This window comes from Hyaena hyaena, unplaced genomic scaffold (assembly GCF_003009895.1).
Source record: "Hyaena hyaena isolate Hyena2069 unplaced genomic scaffold, ASM300989v1 scaffold_13, whole genome shotgun sequence".
NCBI classification, from domain to species: domain Eukaryota; kingdom Metazoa; phylum Chordata; class Mammalia; order Carnivora; family Hyaenidae; genus Hyaena; species Hyaena hyaena.
In genome coordinates this window covers 1,893,520-1,911,650 of record NW_024080645.1, presented here as the reverse complement: position 1 = coordinate 1,911,650, position 18,131 = coordinate 1,893,520, and the positions used below count along the sequence as shown (strand labels likewise).

The following is an 18,131-nucleotide window of genomic DNA, read 5'->3' as shown; positions in this document are numbered from 1 at the left end:
TCCAGTCTCTCGTTTGCCCCTTACTGCTGGGATTTCATAATCATTTCTTTTCTGTTTCCCCCACCCGCCAGTCACCTCCCCTCTGGCAACCACCGATCACTTCTCTGTATTTAAGAGTCTGTTTCTTCTTTTTTTTTTCTTAATTCCACATATGAGCAAAATCATATGGTATTTGTCTTTCATCTTGTTTTGCATAATACTCTCTAGCTCCATCCATGTTGTTGCAAATGATAGGATTTCGTTCTCTTTACATGGCTGAATAATTGTGTGTGTGTGTGTGTGTGTGTGTGTGTGTGTGCGCGCGCGCGCGCACGTGTGTATTACATCTTTTGTATCCATTCATCAGTCTATGGACCCTTGGGTTGCTTCCATACTTTAGCTACTTTAAATATTGCTGCAGTAGACACAGAGAGGTACATCTATCTTTAGTGTTTTCATTTTCTTTGGTTAAATCCCTACAAGTGGAATTACTGGATCATTTGGTAGTTCTATTTTTAATTTTCTGAGGCACCTCCACACTGTTTTCCAGAGTGGCTGTACCAGTTGGTATTCCCAACAATATTGCAGGAGGGTTCTTTTTTCTCCACATCCTCGCTAATACTTGTTATTCCTGTCCTTTTGAGTCTAGCCGTCCTGAGAGGTATGCGGCGATATCTCATTGTGGTTCTGACTTGCCTTTCCCTGATGATGAGTCATGTTGAGCATCTTTTCATGTGTCTATTGGCCATCTAGATGTCTTCTTTAGAGAAATGTCTGTTCATGTCTGTTGCCCATTTTTTAATTGGATTATTTGGTTTTTGGGTGTTGAGTTGTATCAGTGCTTTGTATAGTTTGGATCCTAACTCTTTATCAGGTGTATCATTTGCAGATATCTTCTCCCATTCTGTAGGTTGCCTTGTCATTTTGTTGAAGGTTTCCTTCACCTTGCAGAAGCCTTTTATCTTGGTGTGGTCCAGGTAGTTTATTTTCCCCCGATCACGCCTGTCAGAGGACTGAAGGGGGTGGTGGAATAGGTTGTAAGCCTGTATTTACTCAGGCCCGACCTGCTCGGCCTTGGGAACCAGGAAGTCTCACCTGACTTCTCGGCTGCTTTTGTCCCTTTGCCATCTTACGGCTTAGGTTTTTTGGGCATTTGCATCAGTAATATAAGTTGCGGGGTTGAAGTGGCTGCTGACCTCGGCTCCCATCTCCTTGATTTTCCCCCAGCACAGGCTCTCTCACTGGTCTACCTGGTTCTGCGCCCTGCTCGTCAGCCCCCTCTGTCCATTCTCCCCGCACAGGAGGGTTGGTGCGGTGTGGTGGGTGCCTGCGGGGGTCTCTGTGTGTACGCAGCGGGGGGCTTGCCTGCGCCAGGCCCAGTGCTGCGGGGCCTGACCTTCAGGGGCACCCTCTGACCCCTCATTCCTTCCCCCACTCTCACTAGGCGGGAATCCCGCTGGTGATCGCATGGAGGCTTAGCCGTAGAGGGGACAGCGTTCACAGCGGCTGTGTTCCGCTGCAGACGCGCTATCCTGTGCCGAACCCCACCAGGGCCTCAGCTCCTGCCGCCTGGACACACGCCCTCCTCCAACGGCATCAAAGTCCACCAGTCTCGCCAGCTCCTGCACCGAAAGGCCCCTTCCTGGGGTCACTCTTTACAGCAATCCGCTGTCCAGTACATCCTCCTTGGTGTCCTTCCTGCTGACGAAACCATGTCCGTTCTCCATATGGTACCATCTGCCTGTTCCCCAAACCGTCGTTGCCATGACCTCCTTGTCCCCGGCAGCAGGTGCCAGCGCTCCCCGCGACACGGCAGGTGGTGTGGGCAGGGGCCTCTGCCTCGCTGTTTGGGATTGTGCTCATGCCGGCTGGGGACAGCTGTGACAGTGGTGGCTCCTCCTGGGGAGTGAGGGTCACTGGGGTGGCTCCGGCAGCGGTGGGGGGCGGGGGGGCTGCCCAAGGCTCCCAGGGCTCCAGTAAGTTCCTGCGACAGAGTGAACTCTAATAACATCTTTTGATGAGAAGTTTTAATTCTTTAAACAGCTTTATTAGGACTATAATAACATATCCCAACTACACATGGTTGATGTTTATTTATTTTTGAGAGAAAGAGAGAGAGACAGAGCACGAAAGGTGAGGGGCAGAGAAAGAGGAAGACACAGAATCCAAAGCAGGCTCCAGGCTCTGAGCTGTGAGCACAGAGCCGGACGCGGGGCTCCAACTCACGAGCTGTGAGATCATGATGCTTAACCAACTGAGCCACCCAGGTGCCCCCTAACTACCCATGTTGATGCTCTGACGTATGTATATCCCTTGAAACCATCACAAGACCGTGAACATATCCGTCACCCCCAAAAGGTTCCCCCTGCCCTTGGGAGTCATCCCCTCCACTGTCCTCCCACGCTGCCCCAGGCAAAAACTGATGTTCTCCGTCACTACATTAGATTGTATCCACATTGTTCTGTGCCTTAGTATCAATAGTTCATTCCACTGTGTGAGCGTACCGCAGTTTACCTATCCACTCACATGCTAGTGGAGGATTTCTGGGTTTTGGCTATTACACACAGAGCTGCTTATAAACATTCATGTGCATGTATTTGTATGGAAATATGCTCTTATTTCTCCTGTGTAAATATCAAGGAGTGGGATGCCTGGATTGTATGGTAGGTGTATGTTTAACTTTTCAAAAAGACTGCGAGAGGGGCGCTGACTGGCTCAGGCAGAGGAGCACGCAACTCTTGATCTTGGGGTTGTGAGTTTCAGCCCAACGCTGGGTGTAGAGATTACTTAAGTAAATTAAAAAATTAAAAACGAAAACAAAACCTGCCACAACGATTGTACCCTTATACTTTACCGCCAGCGGTGCCTGAGAGTTCCAGCTGTTCTGGGTCTCTGCCAGCACTTGGCATGGTCAGTCTTTTTAATTTTAGACATTCTCATACATGCACAGTGGTAGGTCACCATGATCTTGACCTGCATTTCACTAATGACTAAGGATGCTGAGCATCTTCTTGTCTTTCTGTATATCTTCTCTGGCCTGCTGTCTTCCCTTTTCAAATCCTTTGCCCATTTTAAAAACTGGGTTGTTTATTCCCTTAGTTTTGGGTTTGTGTTTTGAGAGTTGATCACATGTTCTGGATACAAGTCATTTATCAGATCTGTGATTTACAATTCTTTTCTCTCAGTCTATCGCTTGTCTTCTTATTCTTTTACCAGCGTCATTTTCAGAAGTTTTACATTTAGATGGAGTCCAATTTACCCCTTTTTTCCTGTATGGATTGTGCTTTTGATGTTGCAGCTAAAACCTTTTGGCCTAATCCTGGGTCACAAGACATTCTCCTATGTTTTCTTCTAGAAGTTTAATGATTTTAGATTTTACACATAGACATACAACCCATTTCAAGTTAATTTTTACGTTTGGTGTGAAAATACGTTTTTAACTTTGGTGAAGTCCAGTACCAAATTTTTCTTTTATAGTCAGTGCTCTTCATATCCTAAGAAATACTGTAGCAAATATATTTTCTTGTGTTTTCTTCAAGAAAACTTTACATTTAGACCTATGATCCATCTCAAATTAATTCTTTTTTAAATGTTTATTTCTATACTTTTGAGAGAGAGAGAGTGAGCACGCATGCACACAAGCAGGGGAGGGGCAGAGAGAGAGAGAGAAAGAATCAGAAGTAGGCTCCAGGCTCTGAGCTGTCAGTGCAGAGCCCGACTCAGGGCTTGAACCCACAAACCATGAGATCATGACCAGAGTTGAAGTCAGACGCTCAACCAACATAAACCACCCAGGCACCCCTCAAATTAATTCTTACAAATGGTATAAAGTAGAGCTGAGGTTCATTTTCCCTCCCACTTGTGTGTTGTTTTTTTTAATGTTTAATTTTATTTTTGAGAGAGAGTGTAAGCAGGGAAGGGGTAGGGGTTGGGGGTAAGAGAGGATCAAAAGCGAGTTCTGTACTGATCCCTCCCACTTGTTAATCTAGCATTCCAGCATCGTTTGTTGAAAATACTTTCTCTTCCCCTCTCACTTGCTTTGATGACCATCAATTGTATTTTTTACAAGACAAACTGCAATAAAAAATTTACAGTGGGTTCACTGAGTCACTAAACACTTTCCGAGAACCCACCGTATAGAGGCAGTATGCTAGGGGCAAGGGACCCATGGGTGAATAGTGTCCCCTGCCCTCAGGAAGGTTATGTCCGAGAGAAGAAGCAGTCATACAAACAAACGGGTATGGAGGGTGGAGAAAGTCGTGCTGTATGGGGGTGGACAGAGGAGGGAGAGACCGGTCCTCTGGGCATATGAGGGAAGGTATCTCAGAGGAGGATATATCTGAGCTGGTCTCGGAGGAAATGTAAGGAAGAAGGGAGATTTAACAGGTGCACATGATAGGGAGGGAGGCAAGGAGAACACTCCCAGCAGAGGGACAGGATGCGAAGCAGCCTGGAATATTTAGGACTTGTAAGTAGTTGTTGCATATATTGGTCTGGTGCTCAATCTGGATTGGAGTCCCTAGTATCTTCTTCTCTGGACAACATAGTAAATGAATCCGAGGCATTCAGCATGTACCCTCAGATGGGGGGCATCTTTTAATCAGATCTCTTGGAGGAGGCGCTCTGTCCAGAGAGTGGCTATCTTTCTACTCTAGGACATACGTCATCACCTCCATATTGAAAGTAAATTTCATCTGCTACAGCTCTTAGCCCAGCTATAGGTAAAAGAACAGGAACTTACCACTTCATTGATGGCTTTGATTAGGAAAAGACCATCCTTATAAAAATAAAACAGTCTAGCAATACCTGAAACAGAAAAATCAGTGACAGACCAATGAGTCGGGGAAGAAGTGGGATTTTATATCTGACTTTCTGAATCATCATCGTACGCTCACGGGTTCTTCGGCCTCCTCCCAGCCCCTCCACAGCCCATGCTGATCCCAGTCTCCCTGCCTTCCCCCACCCCTCTCCTGACATGTTCAGGCTCTTCTCCCTCCTGGGTCCTCCCTGCCTACCCTGGCCTCTCCTCTTGTCCTGGAAGCCTCTGGAAGACACCCATAACTTGCCCCAGCACCCATAATCCAGAAGGGCAAAGGCACAGGGCCCACTGTGCAAGCAGGTCTAACTCAACCCGATAAGCATCTGAGGGATGTCTGCTCCATGACCACATATGTGCCGGGGACAGCGGGGGCACGCTCTGCCTTCAAGTGCATTGCACTGAGGGTCACACGGAGGTGAAACCCAGCAGACGTAATGCAGTGCGATAGACGTGATCGAATCTTTTGGCCACACTCCTCCTGAATATAACATTCCCCTCTTGCTGCTCCAAGGCTGCGCGTGCTCAGATGGAATTCTTCAACCCAGACCACTGAGGCCTTATTCTCCTGCTGTCAAGGAATGGCACCCTCGTCCACCCCATTATCCAAGGCAGGGAGGAGGAGTCATTTTTCTCACTTCCCCACTCACATCCCCGCTCTCCTACCCCATGTGCGTATTCTACTGCTCTTCTTGAGTTTTCCCATTACGTTTACCTTTTCATTCCTTAAACTTTTTATTTTGTTTCTTTTTTTTTTTTAATGTTTTATTTATTTCTAGGAGAGACAGCGTGAGCAGGGGAGGGTCAGAGAGAGAGGGAGTCACAGACTGAAACAGGCTCCAGGCTCTGAGCTGGCAGTCAGCACAGAGCCTGACGCGGGGCTCGAACCCACGAACCGCAAGATCATGACCTAAGCGAAAGTCGGACGCTTAACCGACTAAGCCACCCAGGCGCCCCTAAACTTTTTATTTTGAACTAATTTAGGCCTAAAGAAAAGTTGCAAAAAGAGTACAGAGTTGCCATATATCCCTCGCCTCACTTCCCCAACGGATACTTACATGACCACAGCACCATTTTTCCTGTCGCTTTACCAGCCTTTGCCTTGGTTCAGACCTTCATAGTTTCCCTCTTCGATGAATGCGGCAGTTCTTGGGTCCCTCCCTGCCTTTTACTATTACTATTTTTTTTTAACCAGCAAAAGATGGGTTCACTTGGGAATAGTAGAGAATCGCAACCCTGGACCAGCAGACTCCTGCACGACCCTGTCTCTGCCTCTCATTTTGATTTTTCAGACTCCTACCATGGTGTCCTTCCTAAAATGCCAGTCTGGTCAGGTCACTCTCCTGCGGAAACAGGATTCCCCGGGACCCTGGCTATGGCTCCATATATGACAGTCCTCAGGAAGGCCGGGTTCACCCTCTGGCTGAAACAATCCCTGGTTTCTAGGGGCAGTGAGATTTCTGAGCACCCAAGGGGTGGGGACTCTGGGTCCACGGTGGCTGGTTCAAATCCTGCCTGTACCCTTTGCCTTCTACATTACCTCCAGTGAGTTCTTTAACCTCGATGCCTCAGATGCCTCTTGTGGAAAACAGGGATAATAAACTGTTCTTACCTCCTATGGCTGTTGCGAGAGTTAAATGGGCCAAGCTATGTGTAACGTTAGAATAGTGCTTGGCACGCCATCCTATTCTGTAGGCATTAGTTCATGCTACGTGGCCAGGGAGAACTCGCCATGTCTGGCCTCACCGCTACCAGGAAAGGAGATTTAGTTGAACAGTCTATAGATACCTATAAATTAGGCTAAAAAAAATAAATAAAAAGAACAAGTACCCATTTCATCCACGGGAGCAATAAGTATTTCATTCCCCAAATCTGCAGCCCAGATGGAAGTGACGTCAACCTTAAGTTTCTCCCAGACGTATAGCCGTTTAGCATCATACAGATTATAGATGGAGAACCCTTTGGCTCCTCCAATGAACACATAGTCTTGGGAAACAGCCATACAGTTTGGCATTTTGTTGAGCTGGGAAAACAAAAACAGAAAAAAAAAAAAAAAAAGGAATGATTTTCAGCTGCCCACGCCCCCATCTGCAAGAATATGAGCTGACTTTCCAAAGAGGCATGCGTGCCCTTCCTGGATAGAATATCGCCCCAAATAGTGCTCATCTAAATATCTTGCCCAAGCATCCAGACAGTCGTTGCATTTACTTTTAGGGGAAAGGAGCTGGGGAAAACAAGTAAGTGGAAAACAAGTACACATTCACAACACTAACCCTGACCACGAGCCCTCCAAGGAGTGGACACGTGGCCCCATTGCCTGTACTTTTTTTCATCTAGAACTCTGCAGAAAGAGCTATAGCCGAGGCACTGGCAGATTCTCAACCATCAAGCAAGAGGGTGATGAATACGTTCAGAGATATTCTTAAATAACAACAGAATATGGAAGACTTTCCGTACAATCTTCAGCTAGCCAGAACGCCCATTCCCCCCCTGGGGCAATTATGAGATCCATTTTCATCAACGACAGCATGCTTGTAATCTTTCAAAAATGCCCCTGCCGTATCGAATGAAGGTTTCTCAGAGGAGTTCCTTCCCCGGATCAGACGTTTTCATTTATTAGCCTTCGGCTGGGAAGCAGGGTCTCCTGGTCAGCGGCCCCATACCTTGCTTTCTATGAGCGGAGGGAAGCTGGTGGCAAGCGGGGCCTGGCCCTGCTCTGCTTCCCTCACCACATCCTTCCTCATGATCACTTCCCAAGTCTGGTCAAAGAGCAGGTTCACCATCTTGTTGATCATTCGGTAAGGCTGAGGCAGGAAGTCCAGCTCCTGCTCTGAATCTTTGAAGGCAAAATCCTCTTCGTCGTCCTTAGGCCAGTCATGCTCTGCCGGGGACGGCACCTCCAGCGGTACCTTTTGGACGAAGCTGGAGAGCTTTATCTTACGGCCTTTACTTCCTTTGGGGGAAGACATGGCAGAAGCTGGCACCAGAAACTTCTCTGAAACTCTGAAAAGCTGATAAAGAGAGCAAGCAAAGGTACTTTGAGAAACAGGGGAAGTTACCAGAAGATAGCACATCATCCTTTCTAGCGCTGAAACGGGCCCATGGGGACTGTTTATTCTAGAGACGGGCACTTTCTTATTTGTCACAGGACTCTGTTCGTATGGATATCATGTGCGTGTGGTTATATGCTCTTCATATGAGTAAGGACAGCAGCAGAAACGGGCATGGACAAGTCGCATCTTCCAGGCCAGCCCAAGATGATGTGTGCGCAGTATGGTGCGGGGAGAGGAATCTGGTATCCTGGTCACCCTTCTCCATCTCCTGCTAAGAAAGTGTCTATTTCTGTCCCAACTAGACGTCAACCTTCCTCCTAAATTCTCCTACCTCCCCCATCTCTGCACATGGCTGTGCCCAGGCCAGCTGGGGGGTGAGCCGCGTCCGCTCTCCTTCCTTTCCCCCGCCTCCGACCAGATGCTGGGGAGCACTTCAATTATTCCCTGCTGCCTCATTTGCTCCTTTCTCTCTAGGCCCGCTGCTGCCCACCATGAGTCCTGTAAGCACTGTGGGCCCAGGGACCGTGAGATTTTGCTAGGGGCACAGAAATGTTTGAGACTTGAAAACTGATGAAAACAACACAAAATCCTCACAAAATAAAAATTATTCAACACTCACAGAAATAGTATAAGGTTACTGGCTCCAGACTGTGTGTGGGCATCATGTTTCCATTCGTGGAAAGGAAGAAGTAATCGGTACTTTATAAAACTCAGAACTGTACAGATTATTTAAAAAGGCTTTCAGATATTGTAGTTAAATGAAGGCATTTAATGTAGCACGCGGGGTCCTGCACTGTCAAAGCGCTGGGGGCTGTGGAAATCTTGTAAAAACTTGCTGCCGTCAATCTTTCCTCACCTGCTAGGGCACACCTGTGCTGTTCCCGGCTCATGGGTAGAGGAGCTAGCTGTCTGAATATGAGAAAAAGAACCACCTGAAATAATTGGTAGACCAGTAACCTGAGCTCCCACAGGGTCGGGAATAATGCCTGTTTCCGGCAGAGAGAATGGAAAGCTTCATAATTCACAAACTTTAGGTGGAGTGCTCAGAAGAGTCTTGCCAAGTAGCGGGGAAAATTAGCCCTCAAATCTTAGAAGTTACCAGATCAGGAGTGCCTGGGTGGCTAGTCAGTTAAGTGTCCGACTTTGGCTCAGGTCATGATCTCACAGTGTGTAGGTTTGAGCCCTACATTGGGCTCTGGGCTGACAGCTCAGAGCCTGGAACCTGCTTCTGATTCTGTCTCTCCCTCTCTCTCTGCCCCTCCCCTGCTTGCAGTCTGCCCCTATCTCTCTCTTTCTCTCTCTCTCTCAAAAATAAATAAACATTTTAAAAAAATTAAAAGGAAAAAAGAAGTTACAAGATCAAACTATTGCTAAGTAACTTAACTGCATACCAAAGCAGAGCTCAGGAATATTTATAGGAATACAGAAATATCCAGCATCCAATGAAGGAAATATCTGGGACCCAATAAAAAAAAATAACCTGGGGTGCCTGGGTGGCTCAGTCGGTTAAGCGTCAGATTTCGGCTCAGGTCATGATCTCACGGTTGTGAGTTTGAGCCCCGTGTTTGGCTCTGTTCTAACAGCTCAGAGCCTGCAGTCTGCTTCGGACTCTGTCTCCCTCTGTCTCTACCCCTCCCCGGCTCATGCTTTGTCTCTCTCTCTCTCTCTCTCTCTCTCTCTCGAAAAAGAATAAACATTGGGGCGTCTGGGTGGCTCAGTCGGTTAAGCATCCAACTTCAGCTCAGGTCATGATGTCCCCGCTTGTGAGTTGAAGCCCCACATGGGACTCTGTGTTGACAGCTCAGAGCCTAGAGCCTGCTTCTGATTCTGTGTCTCTTTCTCTCTAGCCCTCCACCACTCATACTTTGTCTGTCCCTCAAGAATAAATACACATTAAAAATTTTTTTATTTTAAAAAATTACCTGGCATGCAGAGGCAAGAAAACACAGCCATAATAAAGAGAAAAATCAATTAATAAAAGCTGACTCATAATCAACATAGCTATTAGATTAGCAGACCAAAAAAAGTTTATAACTGTTATATATATATAATATATATTTATATATATTTATAATCCACATGTTCAAAAACCAAGAGGAAAGGTGAAGCAGGGATGTGGAAGATACAAAGTAACCCAAACTGAACTTTTAGAGATGAAAACTATAATGTCTGAGATGAAGAACACATTTGATTAGCTTAATCACAAGCTTTCAGAGCAAAACAAATGAGATGGACAGAAGATTAGTGTATCTAAAGATACAGCAATAGAAATAAAATGAAACAGAGAGAGAAAAAAAAAATAAAGTGAGGTGTGGGAGTACCTGAAGTAGCCTAATATGTGTGGTTGAAATCCCCAAAGGAGGGAAGAGACAAAAAAAATCTGTAGAAATAGGCAAAATATTTCTAAGTTTGATGAAAACTATAAACTCACAGATCCACGAAGAAAAACAAGTCCTGAGGAAACAAAACATGAAGAAATGTATACCAAGTCACATCGTGATCAAAACTAAAGATGTGATAAAGACAAATTTTGAAAAGCAGCCGGTGGGGGGGGGGGGGGAGGGGGCGAAGACATAAGTATAGAAACAAAATAAAGGACAGCAGCAGATTTCCTGAAGGAAAGCACCAGTGAGAGGGCAGTGGAGCACTGTTCTAGAACACTCTACCCAACAACAGCAGTATACTGCTTCTTCTTTTTCTTTTTTTAAATGTTTATTTCTGAGAGAGAGAGAGAGACAGTGTGAGCAGGGGAGGGTCAGAGAGAGAGGGACACACAGAATCCGAAGCAGCTCCAGGCTCTGAGCTGGCTGTCAGCACAGAGCCCGACGCGGGGCTCGAACCCATGAACTGTGAGATCATGACCTGAGCCGAAGTCAGACACTCAACCGACTGAGCCACCCAGGCGCCCCACCACTTCTTTTTTAAGTACACATGAAATATTTACCAAGACAAGTCGTCTTCTGGTCTATAAGCCAAGTCTTAATAAATTTAAAAGTACTCAAGTCATACAAACTGTTTTCTGACCACTCAGAAGTATTTTAGAAGTAACAGAAAGGTATTTAGAAAGATACAAAACTTCAAAAATAACACACTTCCTAATAATTTATGGACCACTACTACATACCTGTTAGAATGGCTAAAATAAAAATCAAAATATTGGCAATACTAATGAAGATGCAGAGCAAATGGACAGGAATAAAAAATGATACCCACCCTGGAAAAGGATTTGGCAGTTTCTTATGAAATTAAACACGTATTTATATGTGACACAGCAAATGTACTCCTGGGTATCCACTCTAGGAGTATGAAAGCTTAGACTCACACATAAGCCTGTACACAAATGTCTATAGTGGCTCTGTTTATAATTGCCAAAAATCCAAAACAATCCAAGTAGCCTTCACTGGGTAAGTGGATAAATTAATAGTGGTGTATCCACATAATGGAACACTACTTGGTAATAAAAAGTAAAAAATTACTGATATGCACACAAATATGGATGAATCTCAAAGGCATTATGCTCAGTGAGAGAAACCAGTCTCAAAATTTATGTGCAGTGATTCTATTTATATGGCATTTCTAGAAAACGCAAAATGAGTAACAGGGGACAGATCAGTAGATGCTGGGAGTTATAGGTGGAGGGAGGATATAATTAAAAAAGGATAGCATGCGGGAGTTTTGGGGGACGATGAAGCTGTTTTATCCAGATCAGAAAGGAAGATGTAAAGCTGTCTTCATTCCTATATAATACAATGATCTATATAGGAAATCTAATGAAATCTACTAAAACTCGTAAATGAGGTTGGCAAAGTTGCAGGATATAAGTTCAATATAGAAAAACCTACTGTATTTCTGTATACTGGCAACAAAAATCAAAAGCTGAAATTTAAAAATACTACTCTAATAGTATCAAAACTGAAATGGGGATAAATCTGACAAACGTTGTATAAAACCTGTGCATGGAAAGCTGTAAAATATTGCTGAGAGAAATTAAAGAAGACCTAAGTGAATGGATTGAGATACCTTGTTTGTGGGTTGGAAGACTCAATTTTGTTAAGATGTCCGTTCTTCCCAAATCTAAAATTCAACACAATCCCTATGATAGTCCAGCTGGCCTTTTTTTTTTTTTTTTTAAGAAATTAAGATGCTCATTTTATAATTCATATGGCTATGCAAAGTACCTAGAATAGCCAAAATAACTTAGAAAAAGAAGGACAGAATTAGAGGACTAACACTACCTATTTCAAGACTATTATAAAACTATAGTAATCAACACAGTGTGGTATTGGCACCAAGCTACACAAATAGATCAGTAAAACCAAATAGAGAGTCCAGAATTAGACTCACATATGCACGGGCAGCTTATGTTTGACAAAGCAAAGATAATTCTGTGGGAAAAGGATAACTTTTTTTCCAATAAATAATGCTGCAGCAATTCAATATCCACATGAAAAGGAAAGTGAACTCTGATCTATACCTTGCAGCATATGCAAAAATTCAAAGTAGATCATAGACCAAAATGTAAAATTTACAACTATATAGCTTCTAGAAGAAAATACGGGAGAAAACCTTTGCAATCTTCAGTTAGACAAAAATTTCTTAGATATGACATTGAAGCACAATCCATAAAAGAAGAAATGGGTACCTTAAACCTTTCCAAAATAAGTGTATGCTTTTCAAAAACCACCATTCAGAGAATAAAAGATAGTTCACAGTCTGGGAGAAAATGGTGGCAGGTCATATATATGATAAATCACTTGTGTCCAGAATATTTTGCACATTCTTAAAACTAAGTAATAAGAAATGACCCAATTTTTTCAAGTGGGCCAAAGATTTGTACACTTACCTAAAGAAGATATACCGATGGCACATGGGACATGAAGAGAACTCCACTAATTCCATTAGTTAGTGAAATGGAAATTACAAGCACAATACATGTGTATTAGGATGCCTAAAAAGATCACACCAAGCCTTGTCAAGGATGTAAAGGACCCAGAACTCTTTTTTTTTTAATGTTTTTATTTTATTTTATTTTATTTATTTCTATGTTTCTAGGAGAGAGAGAGAGAGACAGCGTGAGCAGGGGAGGGTCAGAGAGGGAGGGAGTCACAGACTGAAACAGGCTCCAGGCTCTGAGCTGGCAGTCAGCACAGAGCCTGACGCGGGGCTCGAACCCACGAACCGCGAGATCATGACCTAAGCGAAAGTTGGACGCTCAACCGTCTAAGCCACCCAGGCGCCCCGACCCAGAACTCTTCCAACTACTGTTGGGAAGGTAAAATGGTACAATCAGTTTGGAAAACAGTCTAGCAACTTCTTAAAAAGTTACCACTATAGCCAGTCATTCCACTCTTAGGGGTGATATAAAGGAACTGAAGACATACATCCACACATAGGCTTGTACATGAATGTTCATTACGGCTTTGTAGGAGCCCCAAACTGGAAACAACCCAAATGTTTATCAATAGGCAAACAGATGAACTCCCAGTCATATCCCACGTTTAGTGGGAATACAAAATAGCGCAGCCACCTTGGAAAACAGTCTGGCAATTTCTCACAAAGTTGAACATCCACTCGTCCTATGATACAGGAATTCCATTCCTACATGTTACATGAGAAAAACCTATGTTTCATATGAAAATCTGTACTTAAATATTAACTGCAGCTTTATTTATAACTGCCCCAAACTAGAAACAACACAAATGTAGTTCAGTGAGTGCAAAGATAATGAACTACGGTAGGTCCATACGATGAAATACTAGTTAACGACAAAAAATTACAAACTACTGATTATGTTAAGTGAAAGGAATCAGATAGGAAAAGCTACATACTACATGATTCACTTTGATATTGTAAAAGGCAGAATTATAGGTATGGGAAATATATAGATCTGTGTTTAGAAGCACCCTGTGCTCATCTTTATCATCTAACATATCACTGTGTTGTGTTTACTATATACTTGTGTCCCCCGCTAACATTTTACCCTAGGCTGAGAGCTTAGCACAGTGGTCAGTACACAGGCAGCATTCAATACATTTGCCTGCAGTATCGCCCTGCCCTGGGACATACATTTAGAGAATACTTTGTCTCTCCTCCAAGCACTTCCTTCTGAAAAGGACGCATAATTTGTGGGGCCAAGAGATTATCCCCACCCAGAGGCTAGATGCACCCTTCTGGAGTCTGGACCATGTTCAAGGGTACCTACACCCCTGAAATTTACTGCCCAGATGATGCCAAGGCCTGCACAAACCTCTTTCCCATCTTTCTCTTGAGGGCAGGCCCAGATGCTAATGTGTGCACCCCTAGACCTGAAAGATGGCCAAGGCATGGCTGTTTGCAGGGGGAGGGGCAGAACTTGGATGTGGCTTGGAATATCCACACATTGTATGCAGGGTCCCTCCCAGTGATGTGGATGGGAGCCAGGAATGGGAAGAGAAGGGGTGTGGGCAAGGACCGGGGGCCAGCTCTCCCCACAGTACCGTATTCCAGCTGTGTTTCCAGGTATCCCAAGGAGCCCAAGGATTCTTTTTTTAATGTAATTCATTGTCAAGTTTAGCTAATATACAGTGTATACAAGTACACTTGGCTTTGGGAGTAGAGTCCCATGATTCATCGCTTACATACAACACCCAGTGCTCATCCCAACAAGTGCCCTCCTCAATGCCCATCAGCCATTTTCCCATCTACCCTGCCCTCCCCCAATCCACTGTTTGTTTTCTGCATTTAAGACTCTCTTACGGTTTGCCTCCCTTCCTCTCTGTTTGAAACCTCTTTTCCCCCTTCCCTTCCCCCACGGTCTTCTGTTAAGTTTCTCAAATTCCACATAGGAGTGAGAACATGTGATATCTGTCTTCCTCTGACTGACTTATTTCACTTAGCATAATACCCTCCAGTTCAATCCAAGTTGTTGCAAATGGCAATATTTCATTCTTTCTCATTCCCAAGTAGTATTCCATTCTGTATATGTACCCCATCTTCTTTATCCATTCATCAGTTGATGGACATTTGGGCTCTTTCCACAATTTGGCTATTGTCGATAGCGCTCCTATAAACATTGGGGTGCACGTGCCCCTGTGAATAGTACTCCCGTATCCTTTGGATACATTCCTAGTAGTGCTATTGCTAAGAATAACTGAACTTATCATCATGAAAGTGTATTTGACAAGGTAGAAGAACAGAACATATCTAATGTGACAACTGGGTTACCTTGACTCAAAACTTCCAAATATTTAAACATATGGTATGTGGGAGACACCTGGCTGGCTCAGTCAGTGGAGCACAGGAGCCTTGATCTTGGGGTCAAGTAGAGATTACTTAAAAAAATCTTTGGGGTGCCTGGGTGGCTCAGTCGGTTGAGCATTAGACTCTTGATTTCAGCTCAGGCCATGATCTGTTTGTGAGATCGAGCCCCACATCAGGCTCTGCACTGACAGCACAGGGCCCTGCTTGGGATTCTCTCTCACTGCCCCTCCTACTCTCTCTTTAAATAAATTAATTTAAAAAAATAAAATCTTTAAAAATAATGAAAATAGGGGCGCCTGGGTGGTTTGGTTGGTTAAGCGTCCGACTTTCGCTTGGGTCATGATCTCACGGTTCGTGGGTTCGAGCCCCGCGTCAGGCTCTGTGCTGACTGCCAGCTCAGAGCCTCGAGCCTGTTTCAGTCTGTGACTCCCTCTCTCTCTGACCCTCCCCTGCTCACGCTGTCTCTCTCTCTGTCTCCTAGAAATAAATAAAATATTTAAAAAAATAATAATGAAAATAAAATAAAAAATTAACATATGGTACATGGGTCTCTATTTGTAGTCCTACCTCGGGGCCTGCAAATGTTAGGGGCAGACCTGAGGGAAGGGAATAAAGATTACAAAGATAGGTCACCTTACTTTTTGATTACAGGAGGTACATTTTATAAAATTACTGCTATGGGAGGGGTGGGATTCCACATCCTCAGGCCCTATAAAAGTAACGTTCAGTAACGTTCAGTGGTGCAATTTCATCATCATTAACTTCTGCCTCCACTGTGTTCACGTTAGCCCTTCTAGGACTTTCTCAAATAGCAATCTTCTTACTCAATAAACCTAACAGAAAATTCTCTCACTTTACCCAGCTCTCCATGCCAGAAACACATGCCACGAACTGGCTTATCTCTGCTCTAACCATTTCCTTCCCCAGCTCTGGAGCTGCTGTTGCTCAAGGGAAACCGAGGCACAGAGGTGGGAAATGATTAGGCCCCAAAGTCCCCAAACAAAACCCCAGGGGAATCTGCATTCAGGATGCCACATGGGTTTCCTGAGTTCCCAGGATCTCCAGGAACGGCGGAGGCTGGGGAGACGGCCCCCCGCCTCCCAGAGCCCCCCTCTAGAAGACCCAAGATATCAAAGGGTGTCCGGGACACGCGGGAAAGGGCTGAACCCAAGCCCTAAAGCCGAGCTTACGCTCACCTGGGCCTGCCGCTTGGTGTCGCCTTAGTAACCGCCACTTCCGGCCCCCACCGGAAGCCCTCCGAGTCGCTGTTCGGAAGGCGCCCCCGCCCCCGCGGAGGCGGGGAGACTGGGTCTATCCCGCGGGGACCCGGCGACAGCCAGAAGGACTCGAGACTGAGCCAGGGGCGACACGTGGTCTCGGCCGGGCGCCATGGATGCCTTCACCCGCTTCACCAACCAGACCCAGGGCCGGGACCGACTCTTCAGGTGAGTCAGGCGCCCGCGGCTGCTGCCCGAGCTGGGTCCCGTGTCGTTCGGCCCCGGAGGAGGGACTCGCCCGGTGGCCGGAGGCAGGACGGAGTTCGGTTCTGGAGCCCCTCTCTGGCCCCGCCGGCACTCTGCGGGACCCCGGCGGAGCCTCCTCCCGGCAGCCCTCAGGCCCTGACCGTGGTGGACCAGTCCACCAACCCTCTTTCTTTTTCTTTTTTCTTTCTTTCTTTTTTTTTTTTTATAAAGTAATCTCTACACCCACCGTGGGGTTCGAACTCACAACCCCAGGATCAAGAGTCCACCGCCCCATCGACTGAGCCAGCCAGGTGTCCCTCCAGGATTTTTTAAAAAAATGTTTATTTTTGAGAGAGAGAGAGAGAGAGAGAGAGAGAGAGCACAAGCAGGGGAGGGGCGGAGAGAGAGGGAGACACAGACTCCGAAGCAGGCTCAGGGCTCCGAGCTGTCAGCGCAAATCCCCAACTCAGGGCTGGAAACCACAAACAGATCGTGACCTGAGCCCAAGTCCCAAGTTGGAGCTTTACGGACCGAGCCACCCAGCACTCCCCCATCCCACCGGCCAGGAATTTTTTAAGATGAACTTTGGGTTGGCATTTGTGGCCAAGCAAGCCAGCCAGTTGGCTGTGGTTTCAAATCCCCAATGAAACGCTTAGGGAGAAACAGAACTTGTATTTATCTTCCACTATTGTCCTGTCGTAGGGAAGGAAAAATTCTGCCTCTACCCTCAAGGTCCTTCAGCTAGACAAAGAATTAAATTTACACAAAGCAGGTTCACAGGAGGAGAAGAGAAAAGAACAGCAACAACAACAAACCACAACCAAGGGTGTTTGCACTGCGGCCCTGGGCCCCGGTATGGGGAACTGACAAGAAATGACCAAGCAGGGAGTTTTTCTACATTTGAGACAGACAGACAGACAATACATTTGAGGAATTGACAAGATAAAGAAAGCAGGTGTTTGGGAGCTTCATTGAGGAGGGAATCCTAAACAGAGTTTAGGCTGAGGGCGGCGCCTGGGTGGCTCATCGATCGTCCAACTTGGGCTTAGGTCATGATCTCGTGGTTGACGAGTTCGAACCGTGCGTCAGGCTCTGCGTTGACCTCTCGGAATCTGGAGCACGCTTCGGATTCTGTGTCTCTGTGTCTCTCTCTGTCCCTCCCCCGCTCATGCTTTGTCTCTGTCTCAAAAATAAACAAACATTAGAGAAAAAAATAATTTAGGCCGAGGTAGTAGGGTTAGAAAAAAAGTAACTGGGTTCGTTTCTGCAGCTTTCTCTGTTGTAAAGCCCCTCTCTCTAGTGATAAGGAGGTCTTTTTACTTCCTTAGTACAGGGAGGGTATTTTTCATATGGAAGATGTGTTTCCTATTTTCTGGGTGACAGGAGGGTCTGAACCGCTGTTTCTTAAGAAATTTTTATTTATTTATTTATTTATTTATTTATTTTTTGCCTCTTTCATTGCTGTAAATTTTATTGTTTTTTTTTTGTTTTTTTTTTTGTTTTTTTTACAAATAGTTTATTGTCAAATTAGTTTCCACATAACACTCAGTGCTCATCCCCAAAGTGCCCTCCTCCCTTCCC

General features: G+C 45.4%; 3 protein-coding genes across 4 annotated transcripts in view; 2 read left to right on the top strand and 1 right to left on the bottom strand.

Moving 5' to 3' along the window:
* WDR93 (WD repeat domain 93) overlaps nucleotides 1–16,329 on the bottom strand; it is a 47,888-nt gene extending 31,559 nt beyond the window's left edge. The window contains exons 1-4 of one of the 2 annotated variants that reach the window (XM_039257628.1): nucleotides 16,284–16,329; nucleotides 7,459–7,806; nucleotides 6,626–6,818; nucleotides 4,721–4,785 (exon numbers count right to left, since the gene is read on the bottom strand). In XM_039257628.1, coding sequence (XP_039113559.1) covers nucleotides 4,721–4,785; nucleotides 6,626–6,818; nucleotides 7,459–7,764 — 564 coding nt within the window. In that variant the 5' untranslated portion in view covers nucleotides 7,765–7,806; nucleotides 16,284–16,329. The remainder of the gene's footprint in view (nucleotides 1–4,720; nucleotides 4,786–6,625; nucleotides 6,819–7,458; nucleotides 7,807–16,283) is intronic. The other variant, XM_039257619.1, reaches the window with a different exon arrangement.
* A 22-nt stretch (nucleotides 16,330–16,351) lies between these two features.
* The window catches only part of PEX11A (peroxisomal biogenesis factor 11 alpha), a 14,082-nt gene continuing 12,302 nt past the window's right edge, over nucleotides 16,352–18,131 (top strand). Inside the window, exon 1 of the mRNA XM_039257608.1 lies at nucleotides 16,352–16,532. Within this exon, the coding sequence (XP_039113539.1) occupies nucleotides 16,477–16,532 (56 nt within the window). The 5' untranslated portion in view covers nucleotides 16,352–16,476. The remainder of the gene's footprint in view (nucleotides 16,533–18,131) is intronic.
* PLIN1 (perilipin 1) overlaps nucleotides 16,479–18,131 on the top strand; it is a 28,841-nt gene continuing 27,188 nt past the window's right edge. Inside the window, exon 1 of the mRNA XM_039257597.1 lies at nucleotides 16,479–16,532. The gene's annotated coding sequence lies outside the window, so the exon portion shown is untranslated. The remainder of the gene's footprint in view (nucleotides 16,533–18,131) is intronic.